We start from the raw sequence: 14,614 nt of genomic DNA on the forward strand, positions 1-14,614 counted from the left end.
TTTATTTCACAAGTTTTTATATAATCCAGAATATATTTATTTATTTATTTATTAAAATTTGGATATATTACGTAACAATAACTGGATATCCATTATTTAAAAATGGCATATAATTTCGTACGTGACATATAACTTCGTACGATTGACGTCAGAATTAACAAAGAAAGGATCGAGCAATAGCTCGTTAAACTCCGGAAACGTAGATTCGTCGTATCGAATATAAAATCGTTTCGCGATCGATTTTCACGGTGGGAGCCTTCTGAGAGTTCGTTCCTTTGAAAATAAAAATAATAATAAAAAGGGAAGAAGTAGAAGTAGAAGAAGAATAAGAAGGTTCGCAGGTGGCTGATTGTCAGAGGTATATTCCATAGAGCTAAGAAGCCTCCTTTGCATCGATTTCTTTATCGATTCAGGATTCGTAGTCCTTGTATGTGCAAGCAGCCGCGCGCGAGCGTTTATGTCGGCCGACGATACACCTGCGACTATTTTATGTCTTCCCTGGAAAACCTGGACGCTAAATCCCATGCGGAGGACCCCAACTCGATCTCCTGACTGCTGATCAGCAGGATACGTTCCTTCGAAAGCGTTCCACGCTCTCACGTGCCCGCTACTCATTTTGTTTAACGATCACTTTCATTCATTTTCCTCTTTTCTTTTTTTCTTTCTTTCTTTTTTTCTTTCTTACTTCTTTCTTCTTTCTTTCTTCTTTCTTCTTCTTCTAATTTCTTTTTTCTATTTTTTTTCTTCTATCTTACACGGAGGCACGAACATGTAGATTCGTTCATCGACGTAGTCTTACAGTTTCTATTATCGATATGATCCATATATATATATATATATTTGTTTTATTATATTATTTAATTTTTATTATTTACAAACATATAGTTTCTATTATCGATATGATCCATTTATATTTGTTTTATTATATTATTTAATTTTGTTATAATAAGTTATTGTGTTTATATTTCTTTTCTCTTTTTATTATGTGCAAACATGCAGTTTCTATTATCTACACGATATGTATATACATATATATATATATGTATTTGTTTTATTGTATTATTTATTTTAGTTATAATAAATTATTATAAGTCTATAATTTTTTTCTTTTTATTATTCCTCAATGGATAATTTCTATTATCGATACGATCTATATATATTTGTTTTATTATATCATTTAATTTCATTGTGTTATTATATTTTAAATTCAATTTCTTTTTCTTTTAATTTACTTTATTTTTAATTTATTTACAAATAATTTCAAAATAATAATCCATAATTTTATTCAAAGAAATGTTGTCTATCTCTAACGAATCGATATAATCAATTATTGTTGATTTTAAGAAATCAAGTTCGACTTCAATTTTCTTTTTCTTTTTTTTTTTTTTTTTTTTTTTTAATAGAACTTGATTTTACACGTATATGTATATGTACATATATATATATATATATATATATATATATATATATATATGTATATATATGTATATATAAGTCGATTTTTATCATATCAAAATTATCCGAAAATATTCGTGTAGCATCTAACGTAGGTAACTATGAGATACGCATATTAATCGGCACATAGCTTTGGAATTTCTCAGGCGAGTCGACGAACGAGTCGAGCGAGCACGTTGCACGAGTCGCGTAATTCGACTTTGGCTAATCTTAATTCAGAGCTTATATACGGTAGGGAGAAAAAGAAAATGAGATTCCATTGACGGATACCAATGTATATTCACGAAAAAAAAAGAAAAGAAAGGAAAGACAGAAAAAAGAAAAAAGACAAGAAAAAAAAAGACAAATAAAAAAAGAACATGCTGCCGAAAATATTCGACGATTCCTAAGAAATCCTTAATTTATGCCTTTTCTACACAATCGAAACTTTTTCGTCCCAAAATTTCGTCGACAACATACGAAATAAAGAAGACGAATTTTTATTAATAAAATTTTTTCATTTCTCTTTAAAAAATTTTATATGAATATGTACGACGAAAAATTAAAACAACGATTGAAATTGTCGATCAAATATTAAAGAGATTGTTTCACTCCCCAACTCTTCTTTTTTTTAATAACCTGCTTTGTTTAAAATAGATTTCTATCGAAAATTAAAATCATTATTGATAAGTGTTACGAAGTTTTATTAATATTAGAAATCATCCCTTTTACGTACATACTTACACATATATGTATATAATCAATATGACTCCTAATATTTATAAATGTAATAATAAAATTGAAATTGCGAAATTATATATTATCATTTTTCTAATATGAATGAATCAGTTGTTAAGATATTTAATAACCAACAAATACGATTCTTAGCGGAACTTATACGCACTGAGACGTCATTATTCTAATAATAATAACCGTTATCCGATCAAAAAAAGATTGATTTTAATATTTTGATACTTCCTGCCATTGCGGCTTACTTTCTTCGTCAACGCAGGATATCGATCCCGATGGATTGCATATTCATATCGTAGATCTGCACTTCTCCATCTTTTGTTTTTTAGTTCGACATATTAACTCGAAAATGGGCATGCTCTCAATTAAATTTAATAATTAATCAAAAAATAACAATATTTATTTCGTAGAATAGGTTTTCTAACGACTTTTTATTCTTTATTAAAAAAATTTTCACTAACTATATTATATATTAATATGATAATTTATATATTAATATATAACAATATATGTTATATTAATTATGTGTTATATTAAATATATTATTTATGTATTAATATATAATTCATATTTAATTATTACACTGCAGCAATAATAATTACTTTATATATTAATACATAATTAATATCTTATTAATACATTATATTAATCATAATTAATATAACGTATAAGTTATATATTAATTCATTTATCTATATTCCCTTTCTAATCATTTTTAGAATAAAAACAAAAGTATCTCAAACTCTGTTCATCTGTTCTAATAAATCTTATTAATTTATAATAAATCGTAATAATAATAATAAAGTCTAGTATAAAAAATATAAAATTCAAATCTCGGAATAGCGAATGAAATCGAGGAAAAGAAAGATTTCAGAATAGATCGATAGAAGATTTCATTATTATGGAAGTTGCATCAACGATTAACATAAGAGCAGCATCGAAGCTGCCTGGTCGAGCTAACAGACGTTGTTTACGAGCGATTGCAAATAAGATCAGCGATACGAATCGATCGTTGATCGAATTTAAGAGTCCATCGAGAAGCCTTGTTTCCGGTTCGTCTTACATTCTTTCTTAGCGATATAATTATCGATTTACTGTGAATCTACAATCCGTAGGATGAAAGATAAAATAAATCTTTAGAATTAAAAACAAAAAAAAAAAAAAATGAAAAAAAAGATTTCGTATCAAACGAGATGGAGAAAAAACAAAAAAGTGTTTTTGTTTTTTTTTAATGTTAACAAAATATTAAACTAAAAATGTTTTGTATGAAAAATATAAAATTAACGAAACGTTAAAAATTAAAAAAAATATATTTATGATATAATTTGATATATAAGCCAAAACGAATTTGACACAGTTTTCTACCTTCCTTTTACGTTCTTTGTTGATACAAATGAGATCGAGCTCACTTCGGTCTACTGTTCTACTCATCAATTAATATTCCGATCATGATGGGTGCGCGTGGTCGGTCTTGAAACTTGAAAAAAAAGATCTTCCTATACAACGCAACCCAAAATTCGCTGAGTACGATGACCTCCGTACATAAATCGGAGCGAGTTTTACAGAAATGTACAGCAAATCGAGCAAGACCTATGTAGAATTTAAAAAAAGAATTATACAAATTATTTATCATTCTACTCAGACATATTGCTACTATAGTATTAATAACAAAAAAAAAATTAGAAAGAAAAAGAAAAAAGTGAAATAATTTTATTTAAAATTCTTGTGAAAATCTTATTGTAAACAAAATATCGATCCCAGAAAAAAATAAAAATTCAAATAAAAATAAAAATAAATAAAACAAACATATTATTACAGCGCTCTTTCTTCCTATTTTGTAAAATCAATTTATAAAAAGGATTAGAGTTTAATAAATTTATTTATGATCGTTTGCATAACGAATTATAATCATCAGCAATACTTATAGCTTGTATTAAGTTCCACAATTTGCATTATATATATATATATAATATGTGATATATATGATATATCATGTATATATTATATATAATATATAATAATATAATATAATATATATTATATATTTTTTTCTTCCTTTTTTGTAAAATTAATTTATAAGAAGAATTAAAGTTTAATAAATTTATTTAAGATCATTTGTATAACAAATTATGAAATCATCAACGATTAATATAGCTTACGTCAAGTTTTATGATTTGCACTGTGTATAAGTGTATATATTTACATATACATATATATATATATATTTATATGTAATATTATATATATTATTATATGACATATATTATATATTATATATTATATATTATATTTTAATGGAAAAAATTGAAGGACCAAATCGGCCTGATTCCTTTATCAGAAACTATCATCACTTACAGGGTAGGAATAATGACGTTTGTTTGACGTAACTTCCTACGGAGATCCGAGACCTCTTAATATTAATATTATGTCAGTCATACTCGCTCAAACGTCTGGAGTATGACTGGTCAGAGGCGACGATAATTCTTGAGGACGATCAAAAGTCCGTAAGAGTCCAATGGCGGTGGCCGTGGACATCGTGTCCTGAATCCTAAACGGACCCAGGCAGATCCGCCTTGACGTGTCAGTGTCCCTTCTTCTCCGTTCTTCCCTTCTTCAGCTACGACTTTATCGAGGAGAAACTACGATTGCTCATCCCTTTCTAACCCTACGTCATCTCTCTCCATTTTGTTTTTCCTGTTTTTCTTCTTTTCCTTTCTTTTCTTCCTTTCTTTTCTACGGATAAATAATATCTAAATGTTCATGTTTTCAATAAAAACAAAAAAAAAAGATTACAATGTAATGAGAAAACTATGATTGGAAGGATAAATTTTTTTTTAATTCGTTGAAATGTATTTCTCATATTGATAATAATTGTTTTTTTTTTTTTTTTTTTTTTTTTTTTTAATATCAACATCTAACAACTGAAAACACTATTGTGTATGAAAAAGACTGTGACTATAAGGATTAAGCTTTTTTTGATTTATTAAAAAATATTTTTTATATTAACGATAATTGTTTTTTGTCCCTTTTTTTAACATTAACAATTTTATGCTCTAGATATTATTAAAATTACATAAGAATAAACAAGTATCATAATAGAATATATAAATTATATGTATTTTTAATTTGTCATGTTTTTGTAATATTACGAAACAAATACTTTCGTATGAAAATTAAAAATAAAAATCGTATCTTGAAATCACCAACAAATTAATTATATTTGATTATATCGAGATTCTAAATCTATTTTTCAAATTTACGATTTTATAGACCTAATACAAAGACATATAAATTTGGATTTTAAAAAATAGATATTGAAGTATTTTCTCTTCTTTTCTTTTAGAATTATATAAAAATAGACGATTATTAGAGTAGAATGAATTAATGTATTTATTTTTAATTTATCTAATTTTTGCAATATTAACAAATAAATATTTTCGTATAAAAATTAAAAAAAAGGAATTATACCTCGAAGTTACCAACAAATTAACTATACTTAATTATAGCAAGACTCTCAATCTATTTTTTTCATCTACGATTGTATAGATCTGATTCAAAATATATAAATTTATATTTCAAAAAAAAATGTTGAAGTATTTTTTTACAATTTTTTTTTCTTTTAAAATTACATAAAAATAGAAGAATATTACAACAAAACGAATAAATGTACTTTTAATTCCTCGTATATTTACAATATTACAAAATAAACATTTTTGTATGAAAATTAAAAAAGAAATCATATCTCAAAGTCATCCAGAAATTAACTATAATTGATTATATCAAAATTCTAAATCTATTTTTCTCATCTACAATTCTATTGATTTAATACAAGATATATAAATGTAGATTTAAAAAAAAAGTGTGGAAATATTTTTTCTTTCTTTGTTTTCTTTTTTCTTTTCTTTGTTTTCATAAAAATAAATAAATATTAAAACAGAAAGAAGTAAACTATTTATTTTTAATTCATCATATTTTTGCAATATCATTTTTGAAAATTTATAAAAAAACATCTCAAAGTCAGAAATTAACCATACTTGATTATATAAAAATTCTAAATTTATTTTTCTCATCTGCGATTATATACACCTAATACAAAACATATAAATTTCACGATCTTTTTCAAAGAAAAAAGGTATTGAAGTATTTTTGAAGCATTTTTGAAATATTTTTCTTTTCTTTTAGAAAGGGGAGAAGAATTAATAAAGATAAAAATTCCGAAGACGTAATTTCTCGCGAAACTGCGAATACGTCAACGAAAAAGAAAAAAAAAACAGAAGGGAGAAGAAAGGTATAGGATTGGTTCGTTTCTCGGATTCTGTATATTTATAGAACAATTGAAAATGTATGAACCTTTCGTTCTCCTCTATTCGTCGCCCGTCTTTAGATCCTTTTATCTTGACTCGATCCATGAGTCAACATCTCGCACCCTCGCGAAGGGATTGAAGGAAAAGTGAAAAGAAGTATAAACCATTCACATTCGATCCGTTCCTCGATTGAATTCATTAGAAAGCTTCACCATGTTTCTTCTTTTGAGAATCTAAAAAGGAGAAAGAAAAAAAGATAAGAAAAGAAAGAAAATATGGTTGTTTCTTTCTTTTCTTTCTTTTTTTTTTTTTTTTTTAATCGATTCAGAAGTTATTAATGTATACATTGGGTGTCGTGTTTAACTCGATCATCTTTACAATATATTCGTTGTTTTCATTATTGATAAATACAAATATAATTCAATCGTTCATTCAACATTTCAAGAAACATTTTCTTTCTTCTCTGCACATAGTTAGAAATAATTATAAAAATGATCTAAGTTAAATATTCAAGGAAAAGATTCGATTTACCGTTTATCTTGTGTTTAATTTCACTTTATAAATGTAAATATTTTTTAATAAATCGAAAAAAGTTTAATTCTTATAGTCACAGTCTTTTTCTTACATAGTAGTGTTTTCAGTCGTTAGATGTTAAAAAAAGAAAAAGAAAACAAAATATTACATCAATATGATATTATTTCATAGTATCATGGAATCGTTAAAGAAACCATATTAATAATTTAGACTAAGAGCTAATATGTGTCATACGTATCAGTAATAACGAGCTCAAAAAATTACATTTTCCCCATATCTGCAGTCTTATATCGATCTATATTACAGTGATGGTAAAACCATTAAAAAAAATAAACATAAAAATAAATGGCCAAATTTCACTTATACGTTTACGAATGTCCGTAACTTTACAAAAAAAAAAAAAAAAGAAAAAAAAAGAAAAAAACAGAAAGAAAAATAAAGCTTGCAGAACAATAAATAGAAAAAGAGAAAGAAAAAGAAAAAGATCACACTTGACAGGAAGGGGTAAATCAGTTTTGGCAGATGAGAAAACGGGACTCCTCTATCGAACAGGGCAGTCATTCGCGATCGGTGCACGATCTCCCGAAACCAGATTGCGATCGGTGGGGATCCCAATTAATGCATCAGATTAAGCTGCCGTCTCATCTCGAAGGACGATCACGTATTACCGTCGAGGAACGATGTGCGTTACGGCGATTCTCCTCTCTGCGTTGGCTGGACACCAGGAGCATCTGACGAATAACGACGGATGGTAAGTAAAATGGTGGTGAAGAGGGCTGGGGTGGGGAGTCTTAAGAGAAGATACCATCCCCGTATCTACGTAGACAACCCATCCCATATGACCGTCCCGTTCGTCACACATGGACAACGATTCCACAGGCATGGTATAAAAGCGTACGGCAACGGCTAACAATGCCATCATCGTGCTAAAGGTTCCTGCACCAGGTACACCAACTAGAGTAGGTGCTAGTGCTTCGATAACGAGTGAAGAAACAGAGAGTGTTGCCTCATAATACGTTATCTACTTATACCTCATATTCTAATCAAGAATTTGGAATTCATCGTCCAAGATGACTACCTCCTCGACGATACTTTCTTGCATCTTGTTCGTATCGATAATGGTGGTTCTGGTGGAATCTCGAGCTATACCTGCTGAACCTGGTAAGTCTAAATATCTTAGATTTTGATCATCTAAATCTATGATTTATAGAAATTGTAATTAATTCTTTTCTAATCTGGCATTAGAAATAATTTCGAAAAGTTCGTTCAGATCTTCTATCGCTTGATCATTAAGGATGAAGATGTTTAAAATCTCATTCAAGTCTTCCAGACTCATCCATTGCTTTATTGGGATTAGTAACTGTCCATATATAATTAAAAAAAAAGCATGTACTACTCAATAAGAGCTAACGGATTGGGTTGCCAATGATAATATTAACAGGCATTCAAATATGGGCCACACACACATTCGCACACGCACGCAAATATAGTAATCCGTATGCATAGCTTGATTCAAATCGTACGTGCTTCCTACATATAACTGATCACGAACGGTTCATTTCAAACGTAATATAGTTTCAAATGAAATGACATGATTCAGATAGAGGTTTACCCTTTCAGTTTCACTTATGATGGACGCTTATGGGAACCCAGTATTATTTGTAAGAGAGAAAAGGACGCCGATTCAAACTTATCCCCAAAGAGCCATGATGTTCACCGGATATTATAGGCCAGTACGTCGTTCCAATAATGGTGGCCAAGCAAGTGGTGTCTTTGCCCAAGGAAACGCCGTCAGTGGAGAAGCTTTCTTTGGTGGCTTGCAATCACCAAACTTTAAAAATGGTCCTGAACCTATCGAGGAACCAGAAGTGTCCAGTGCCGAGGCACAAGCCGCTCCAGAACCTGAGGAAGCTTTGCCTGAACATGATCAAGATATACCGGTACAAAACGAGGATCGATATATACCAGAGGATCAACGTCATGATCAAGAGGAACATGGTCTTCAAGCTAACGAACAGGTAGAAATAAATTTGAAATTCTTCTTTTAATAAGTTTCATTAAAATATCCCCTTCAAAAATTCATAATTAATTAATCGTTTGAAATTAATTAAATTTCGATTTTCAACATATTTCCACTAATCGAACAAGGTAGTTATTTTAATAATTAACATAAAACGAATACATGGTACAGGAAATAAACGTTTCGAAACCAGAAATCGAAACACCTGTACCAGCAGAAGAACCAATAGCACCTTCTACCGAAGCAACGGTGAATAATCGACCAAAGGCTAGTCTTGGCAAAAAAAAGAAAGTCCCAGTTCAAGTGGAAGATGACGATGAAGAGGATGACGTAGATGACGAAGACGAGGATCCTGTTGTACCATTCGTACCTTTCAAGGGTAATCGTCGTCATCAAGGTTACCCACACCTGAACAATTTTTTCCCAATGGTCTTTAGTTTCCCTGGTGCATCCACTCGTGCTGGATCCTCTGGATCTCCACCTGGAGCGGTAACCGCCATTGCTAATAGTTACTCTACCGGTAAAGGTGGTGTTGCTAGTTCTGTAGCGACGGCATATGGCGGATCACCAAATGGGTGAGCATTCTAAGATAATAAAAATTAATAATAATATAAATTAAAAAAAAATAATTTTTGTGATAATTATATATTAGTAAGACTTAGTAACAATAGCTAAAAATTATGAAACACTCTTTTTAAGACTAATAGCAATTGAAATAAATATAATAATCGAATAATTATTGTTCTTCTGTTTTCAGTAAAAAACGACGTACATCACCCACGGAAGAATAAGTCGTAAATGTTTCAAGAAGATCGATCAACCCAGCACAAAAAAAATCGTTATCCTCGAGACTTAATTGTAATGTTTAGGAAAGAAAAATGACGACATACTTTTGAACGTAATTCCATAGTATCTTATTGCTATTGGTTTTTTAAACTTAAAAGGAAAATATCGTACATGATATTTATATTTTCTGTTACATGCTTTGTCAAGAGAAAAAAAAATAATGACAACTGTTCCAAATAATCAAATTGTGAAATTTTCACTTTGCTCAAAAAAAAAAAATATTGCTCATACAATACAATAAGAAAATACAATATTACGTTCAAAACGTACCGACCATTGCAGCATCCACCGAACCTGGGTAGCAGAATTTAACGAAATGATTCGTTCTGCTGACTACCCAGCCACGACAAGTTGCATTTGGAATTCGGCAAAACACGTGATATTCACTCGCATGTAACGTAATAATCGTCTGTAATTGTTAATCTAAGCAAACGAATTTTAATGCGTGTATATCTTAGAAATAGAATAAGGAAAAATATTTCGTCGAATAAATCTTGTTAAACCGAATTTCGTTCTTTTTTTTTTTCACAGAACAGCTTTATTCTGTTTTCCTTTATTATAAGGTTAATTTTTTACAAGTAGAACTTGTGACATACGACGTTTTTTAAATGCGCCAAAACATAAATTATTTATTTTTTATAAATACGGCTAATAGAATGCGGAAATAGAAATGACTTCCTCGTACAAAATTAATCTTACATTGTATATTAATAATATTACCTTATTTCATTCCAATATAATATGTTCTACAAATTATTATATTAAACTATATATTTGAAATTTTGCCAACAGATTTTGGACCCTAGTAAAGAAATTTTCTGATGATAATGATTATTATTATGTTTAGATTACTTTTTATACATTAGATGCTATGTGAAATTTTAAGAATAAAAAGTTAATTAAAAAATCGATGCTATTTTGAAAGTCTGAAACTGTAATTTAAAATTTAAATAATTCAACCAATTTATTGCCATGATCAAACAAATTTTATGAACATAGATACATAGGACGTAAATACAGTGGCAAGAAAATAGTTTATAACACTTTATATGAATCACCCTATATAAAATATACATCTTGGATGAATCACCCTGTACATCTTTGGATCGATGAAGATCTATGAAAAAAAAGCTAGCCGTAAAATTAACCAAATCTTTTTATGATCGGAACATATCAATGGAACCTTGCGTTTTAGCTTAATAGTTGTCTTCAAAAAAGATCATAAAATTCCATTATCTCTTATATTCACATTATTTACAATATGTTTACATTTCAAAGGCAAATACAGAATGAGGAGTCAGTTATTATTAGACTGTTTACCTAACGTGTTAGTACGATTGTGCGAGACCTGTATGTTAGAGAAGGGAGCGAAAGAAAGGAGGAGGAGGAAAAGAAAGGAGGCATGTGTTTCATCCGCTGCCTGCTGGATTCCCCTTCAAGGTCAAGGTCTTTAAAAGATATCCACTGACCTATCAGGATATGCCAATGATAGTCAAGGGAAAACATTCTTTTACAACAAATACATTTCTGATACATTTTTGTTTATTTTGTACAAGCGTCACGTTCAATCATATAAACCCCGAATATTTCTCTTATGTAAATATTATACATCAAATTTGAACAATACAATTTTAAATTGATTGATCTATTCTGATTTTTATTCGATCGGACTATTCAATTTAACTCAACCAATCTAACAAAATGACATTTCTGGATTATTTATTAAGACAAGTGACATTTCATCCAGCAAGAAAATCACAAAGTGAAGACAATAAATTAAAAAAAAAAGAAGAAAAAACAAAAAGAAAACGAAGAAGAAAGAAAATAATTAATACAATTAGAATATATTCGTTGATGCTAATGAGAACTGAAAGATTCAAAGAATTGATAGATACTCGTTTGGTAGGTACGTCAATAAAAAAGCAGTTCTCCTTTTGTCAACTTAACGGATCCCGTGGCATTATATGACTATCTCGTTAAACTGACCTCTAACAGAATATATATAAGGCTGAAAAAGATGATTTCGTATATCATTTCGCATTTGACTTTCCCAAAGAACACGTTGGACCGATATAAACATTCGATTAATAATTTTTCTTGTTATTAGAACTTGTGGAACAATAGATCATAAAAATGTTGAAGATCTTCGGATCCATTTTGATTCTCTGCGTAGCAACAACATTGACTTATCCTACGGTCTTAACAAAACCAAATGAAGGTATTCTTTCTTATCTTAAGATTTTATTTAGAAAATAATTTTGTGTAAAAAAAAATTATCATTTTAAACATTTTTATTAATAATATATTAGTAATTCTACTATATATTCTTTACAATACTATTGTTAACTATAAAATAATTTATGTTGATGTTGATGAATTGTTTCAGATGTCATGTTAATAAGATTGAATAGAGCTGCTGATTTTCACTCTACTTATGGACATGGACACGAACGCCATCACGACAGCAGACCTCATGGTTATCATCATGGTCATTATCATGATCATTATCATGGACATCATCATGGGCATGAAAGTGAACATTACAGTGGATATCGTAGTGGTTATGGCAAATAGGCTGCAAACGTTTAGTACATAACTCATGCACAAAAATGCAACTACAAATATTTTTTAAATATGTGGAATAATTTGTCGAATATATAAATTTTGTTCCATAGAATATTCTTTTCAAGTAAAACAAAAACTAAACGGCAACTAATATTGTATGGATTTAAAATAATCGCTGATTTATAATAATAACTATACTTGATATTGTTCATAATTATAAGTAAAATAAAATATAATATTTCTGGCATACACAAAATGTGTGGTTTATTTCATTTATGTGAAATATATATGTATTATATATGTATATATTTACATGATAATTAGAAATACCGATCATAGTGACACGTTTTAATAATTAATAATTATAATGAAAATTTAATACAAAATATGAATTACAGATTAAAACGTACATATTAAAAATATATATATGATCTTAAAATCATTTTAATCTATCTTTTATGAAAATATGCATTTTAATTAATTCTTTGACTTATACGTCACTTTTGTAACAAAATTGTTAATGCTTAGAAAATAATTAAAAACAAAAAAAAAAAATGTCTTACATTATGAAACGATATCAGTAACAACATTTATTTCGTGTTCCTCCAATTTTTGATTATCTTTTTGATTATTTATGTTGCTGGAAATATAAAACAAAGTATAATCTTATCTTATATATACATTAAGTGATATGTGGAAGAAAATGACCCTTGCAGGAAATCACAGTATTAACGCAAAAGTTTTCTATCAGTTCGAAGGTATCTTATTTTTATACTTAAGATTTTATTTCTCAGTTAATAATTCCATATTTAATTATTCTTTTTCAGATACAATATCGTTTGATAATAACGCGTGAGTTTATAATTACCCAATTTTATTTCTAAATATCCATAAAAGAATAGAGAATTTAAACTGTACCGCGTAGGTGGGTAACTGGTAACTCGTACTACTACATATCTTCTTCAGTGAAGGGAAAGAAAACGATCCTCACTATTTAACACCGCCGTGCCTCGTGAATTCTGTTTTTTTTTTTTTTTTTTTTTTTTTTTATGGATAACCGATTTTATTTGATCATATATATTTATACACTGAAAAAAAAAACAAGAAAACGTTGGGAATAAGAAAAATTGGTGAATCAGAACATTTAAACGAGAATATGTATCTCGAAAGTGAAAACATGTGACATGTGTCGTTTTTTCTTTACAACCACAGATGTAATATCTATATTTCATTTACCCCTATGTACCGAGGTGAGGTGTAAAGAGAAATCTTTCACGTTTTTAAATATGGAGTGTTGGCTAGTTAAATAGTGGAGGAACGAATTGATTGATGGTCGGGACCATAGAGCCTTGGACGAAAAAGAAATTGCCCACCAATGCTGTAACGAATTGATTTTTTTGAAATAATTTCATATGCTTAAAAAAGAAAAGTATAAACGGCTTTGACACTTTCTAAAAAATACAATTTAATTCATTAAAGATAAAGAAAAATATATCGTTAAAATGGCTAAAAATGACAGCGCCAAACCGAAAAGAATTGAACGATCGTTTGACTATGAAATAACAGATAAAATGGAACAATTCGATAGGAAGAATGAAGCTGAATCGACGACGAATGTATTCTGGTTACCTTCACTGGTTCATATATCATGTGGTAAAAGGCTGACTTAAAGTACACATACGAGAAAATTGAAAAACTAGTTCAGATATTATTAATATATGTAGGATGTTATATTTAAATCGATTATTTTTCCAATATTTTCATTACTCCCGGCATTGTAAAAAACAATTTCAAAACAAGTTTCAAAACAGTTTTTTCCTTGTAAAGTTAGAAATAATTATGAACATAATTTAAGTTAAATGTTTAGGAAATCATTTATCTTATGTTTAATTTGTCTGTGCTACAATACAGTAAAGATATTAAAAAATCAAGATAATAATTTAGACTTAGAGTTGATATATGTAAGTAATAATAACGAGTTAAATGATGAATCTATAAAAATTGCCTTTTGTATTTATCTAGTCTTTGATCAATTTACATTATAAAAAGATAAAATGATAAAAAAAAGACAAATTTTATCTATGCATCGGCAAACGGACGCCTATGAGAATCCAGTATTATTTATAAAAGAGAGATGGATATCGATTGAACCCTATCTCTA

At 28.6% G+C, this 14,614-nt stretch overlaps 2 protein-coding genes across 2 annotated transcripts; both read left to right on the forward strand.

Annotated features, from left to right (window-relative positions):
- Positions 1-7,920: 7,920 nt before the first annotated feature.
- Positions 7,921-10,395, forward strand: LOC122633816. Its single transcript, XM_043822204.1, has 4 exons — positions 7,921-8,183; positions 8,643-9,040; positions 9,214-9,617; positions 9,800-10,395. Exons 1-4 carry the CDS (start codon positions 8,093-8,095, stop codon positions 9,831-9,833), a joined length of 927 nt encoding a protein of 308 aa, XP_043678139.1. The 5' UTR covers positions 7,921-8,092; the 3' UTR covers positions 9,834-10,395.
- Positions 10,396-11,909: 1,514 nt separating this feature from the next.
- Positions 11,910-12,703, forward strand: LOC122633659 (hydrogenase maturation factor HypB-like). Its single transcript, XM_043821801.1, has 2 exons — positions 11,910-12,106; positions 12,275-12,703. Exons 1-2 carry the CDS (start codon positions 12,022-12,024, stop codon positions 12,460-12,462), a joined length of 273 nt encoding a protein of 90 aa, XP_043677736.1. The 5' UTR covers positions 11,910-12,021; the 3' UTR covers positions 12,463-12,703.
- The last annotated feature ends 1,911 nt before the right edge of the window (positions 12,704-14,614 follow it).

This window comes from Vespula pensylvanica, chromosome 13, assembly GCF_014466175.1.
Source record: "Vespula pensylvanica isolate Volc-1 chromosome 13, ASM1446617v1, whole genome shotgun sequence".
Classification (NCBI taxonomy): domain Eukaryota; kingdom Metazoa; phylum Arthropoda; class Insecta; order Hymenoptera; family Vespidae; genus Vespula; species Vespula pensylvanica.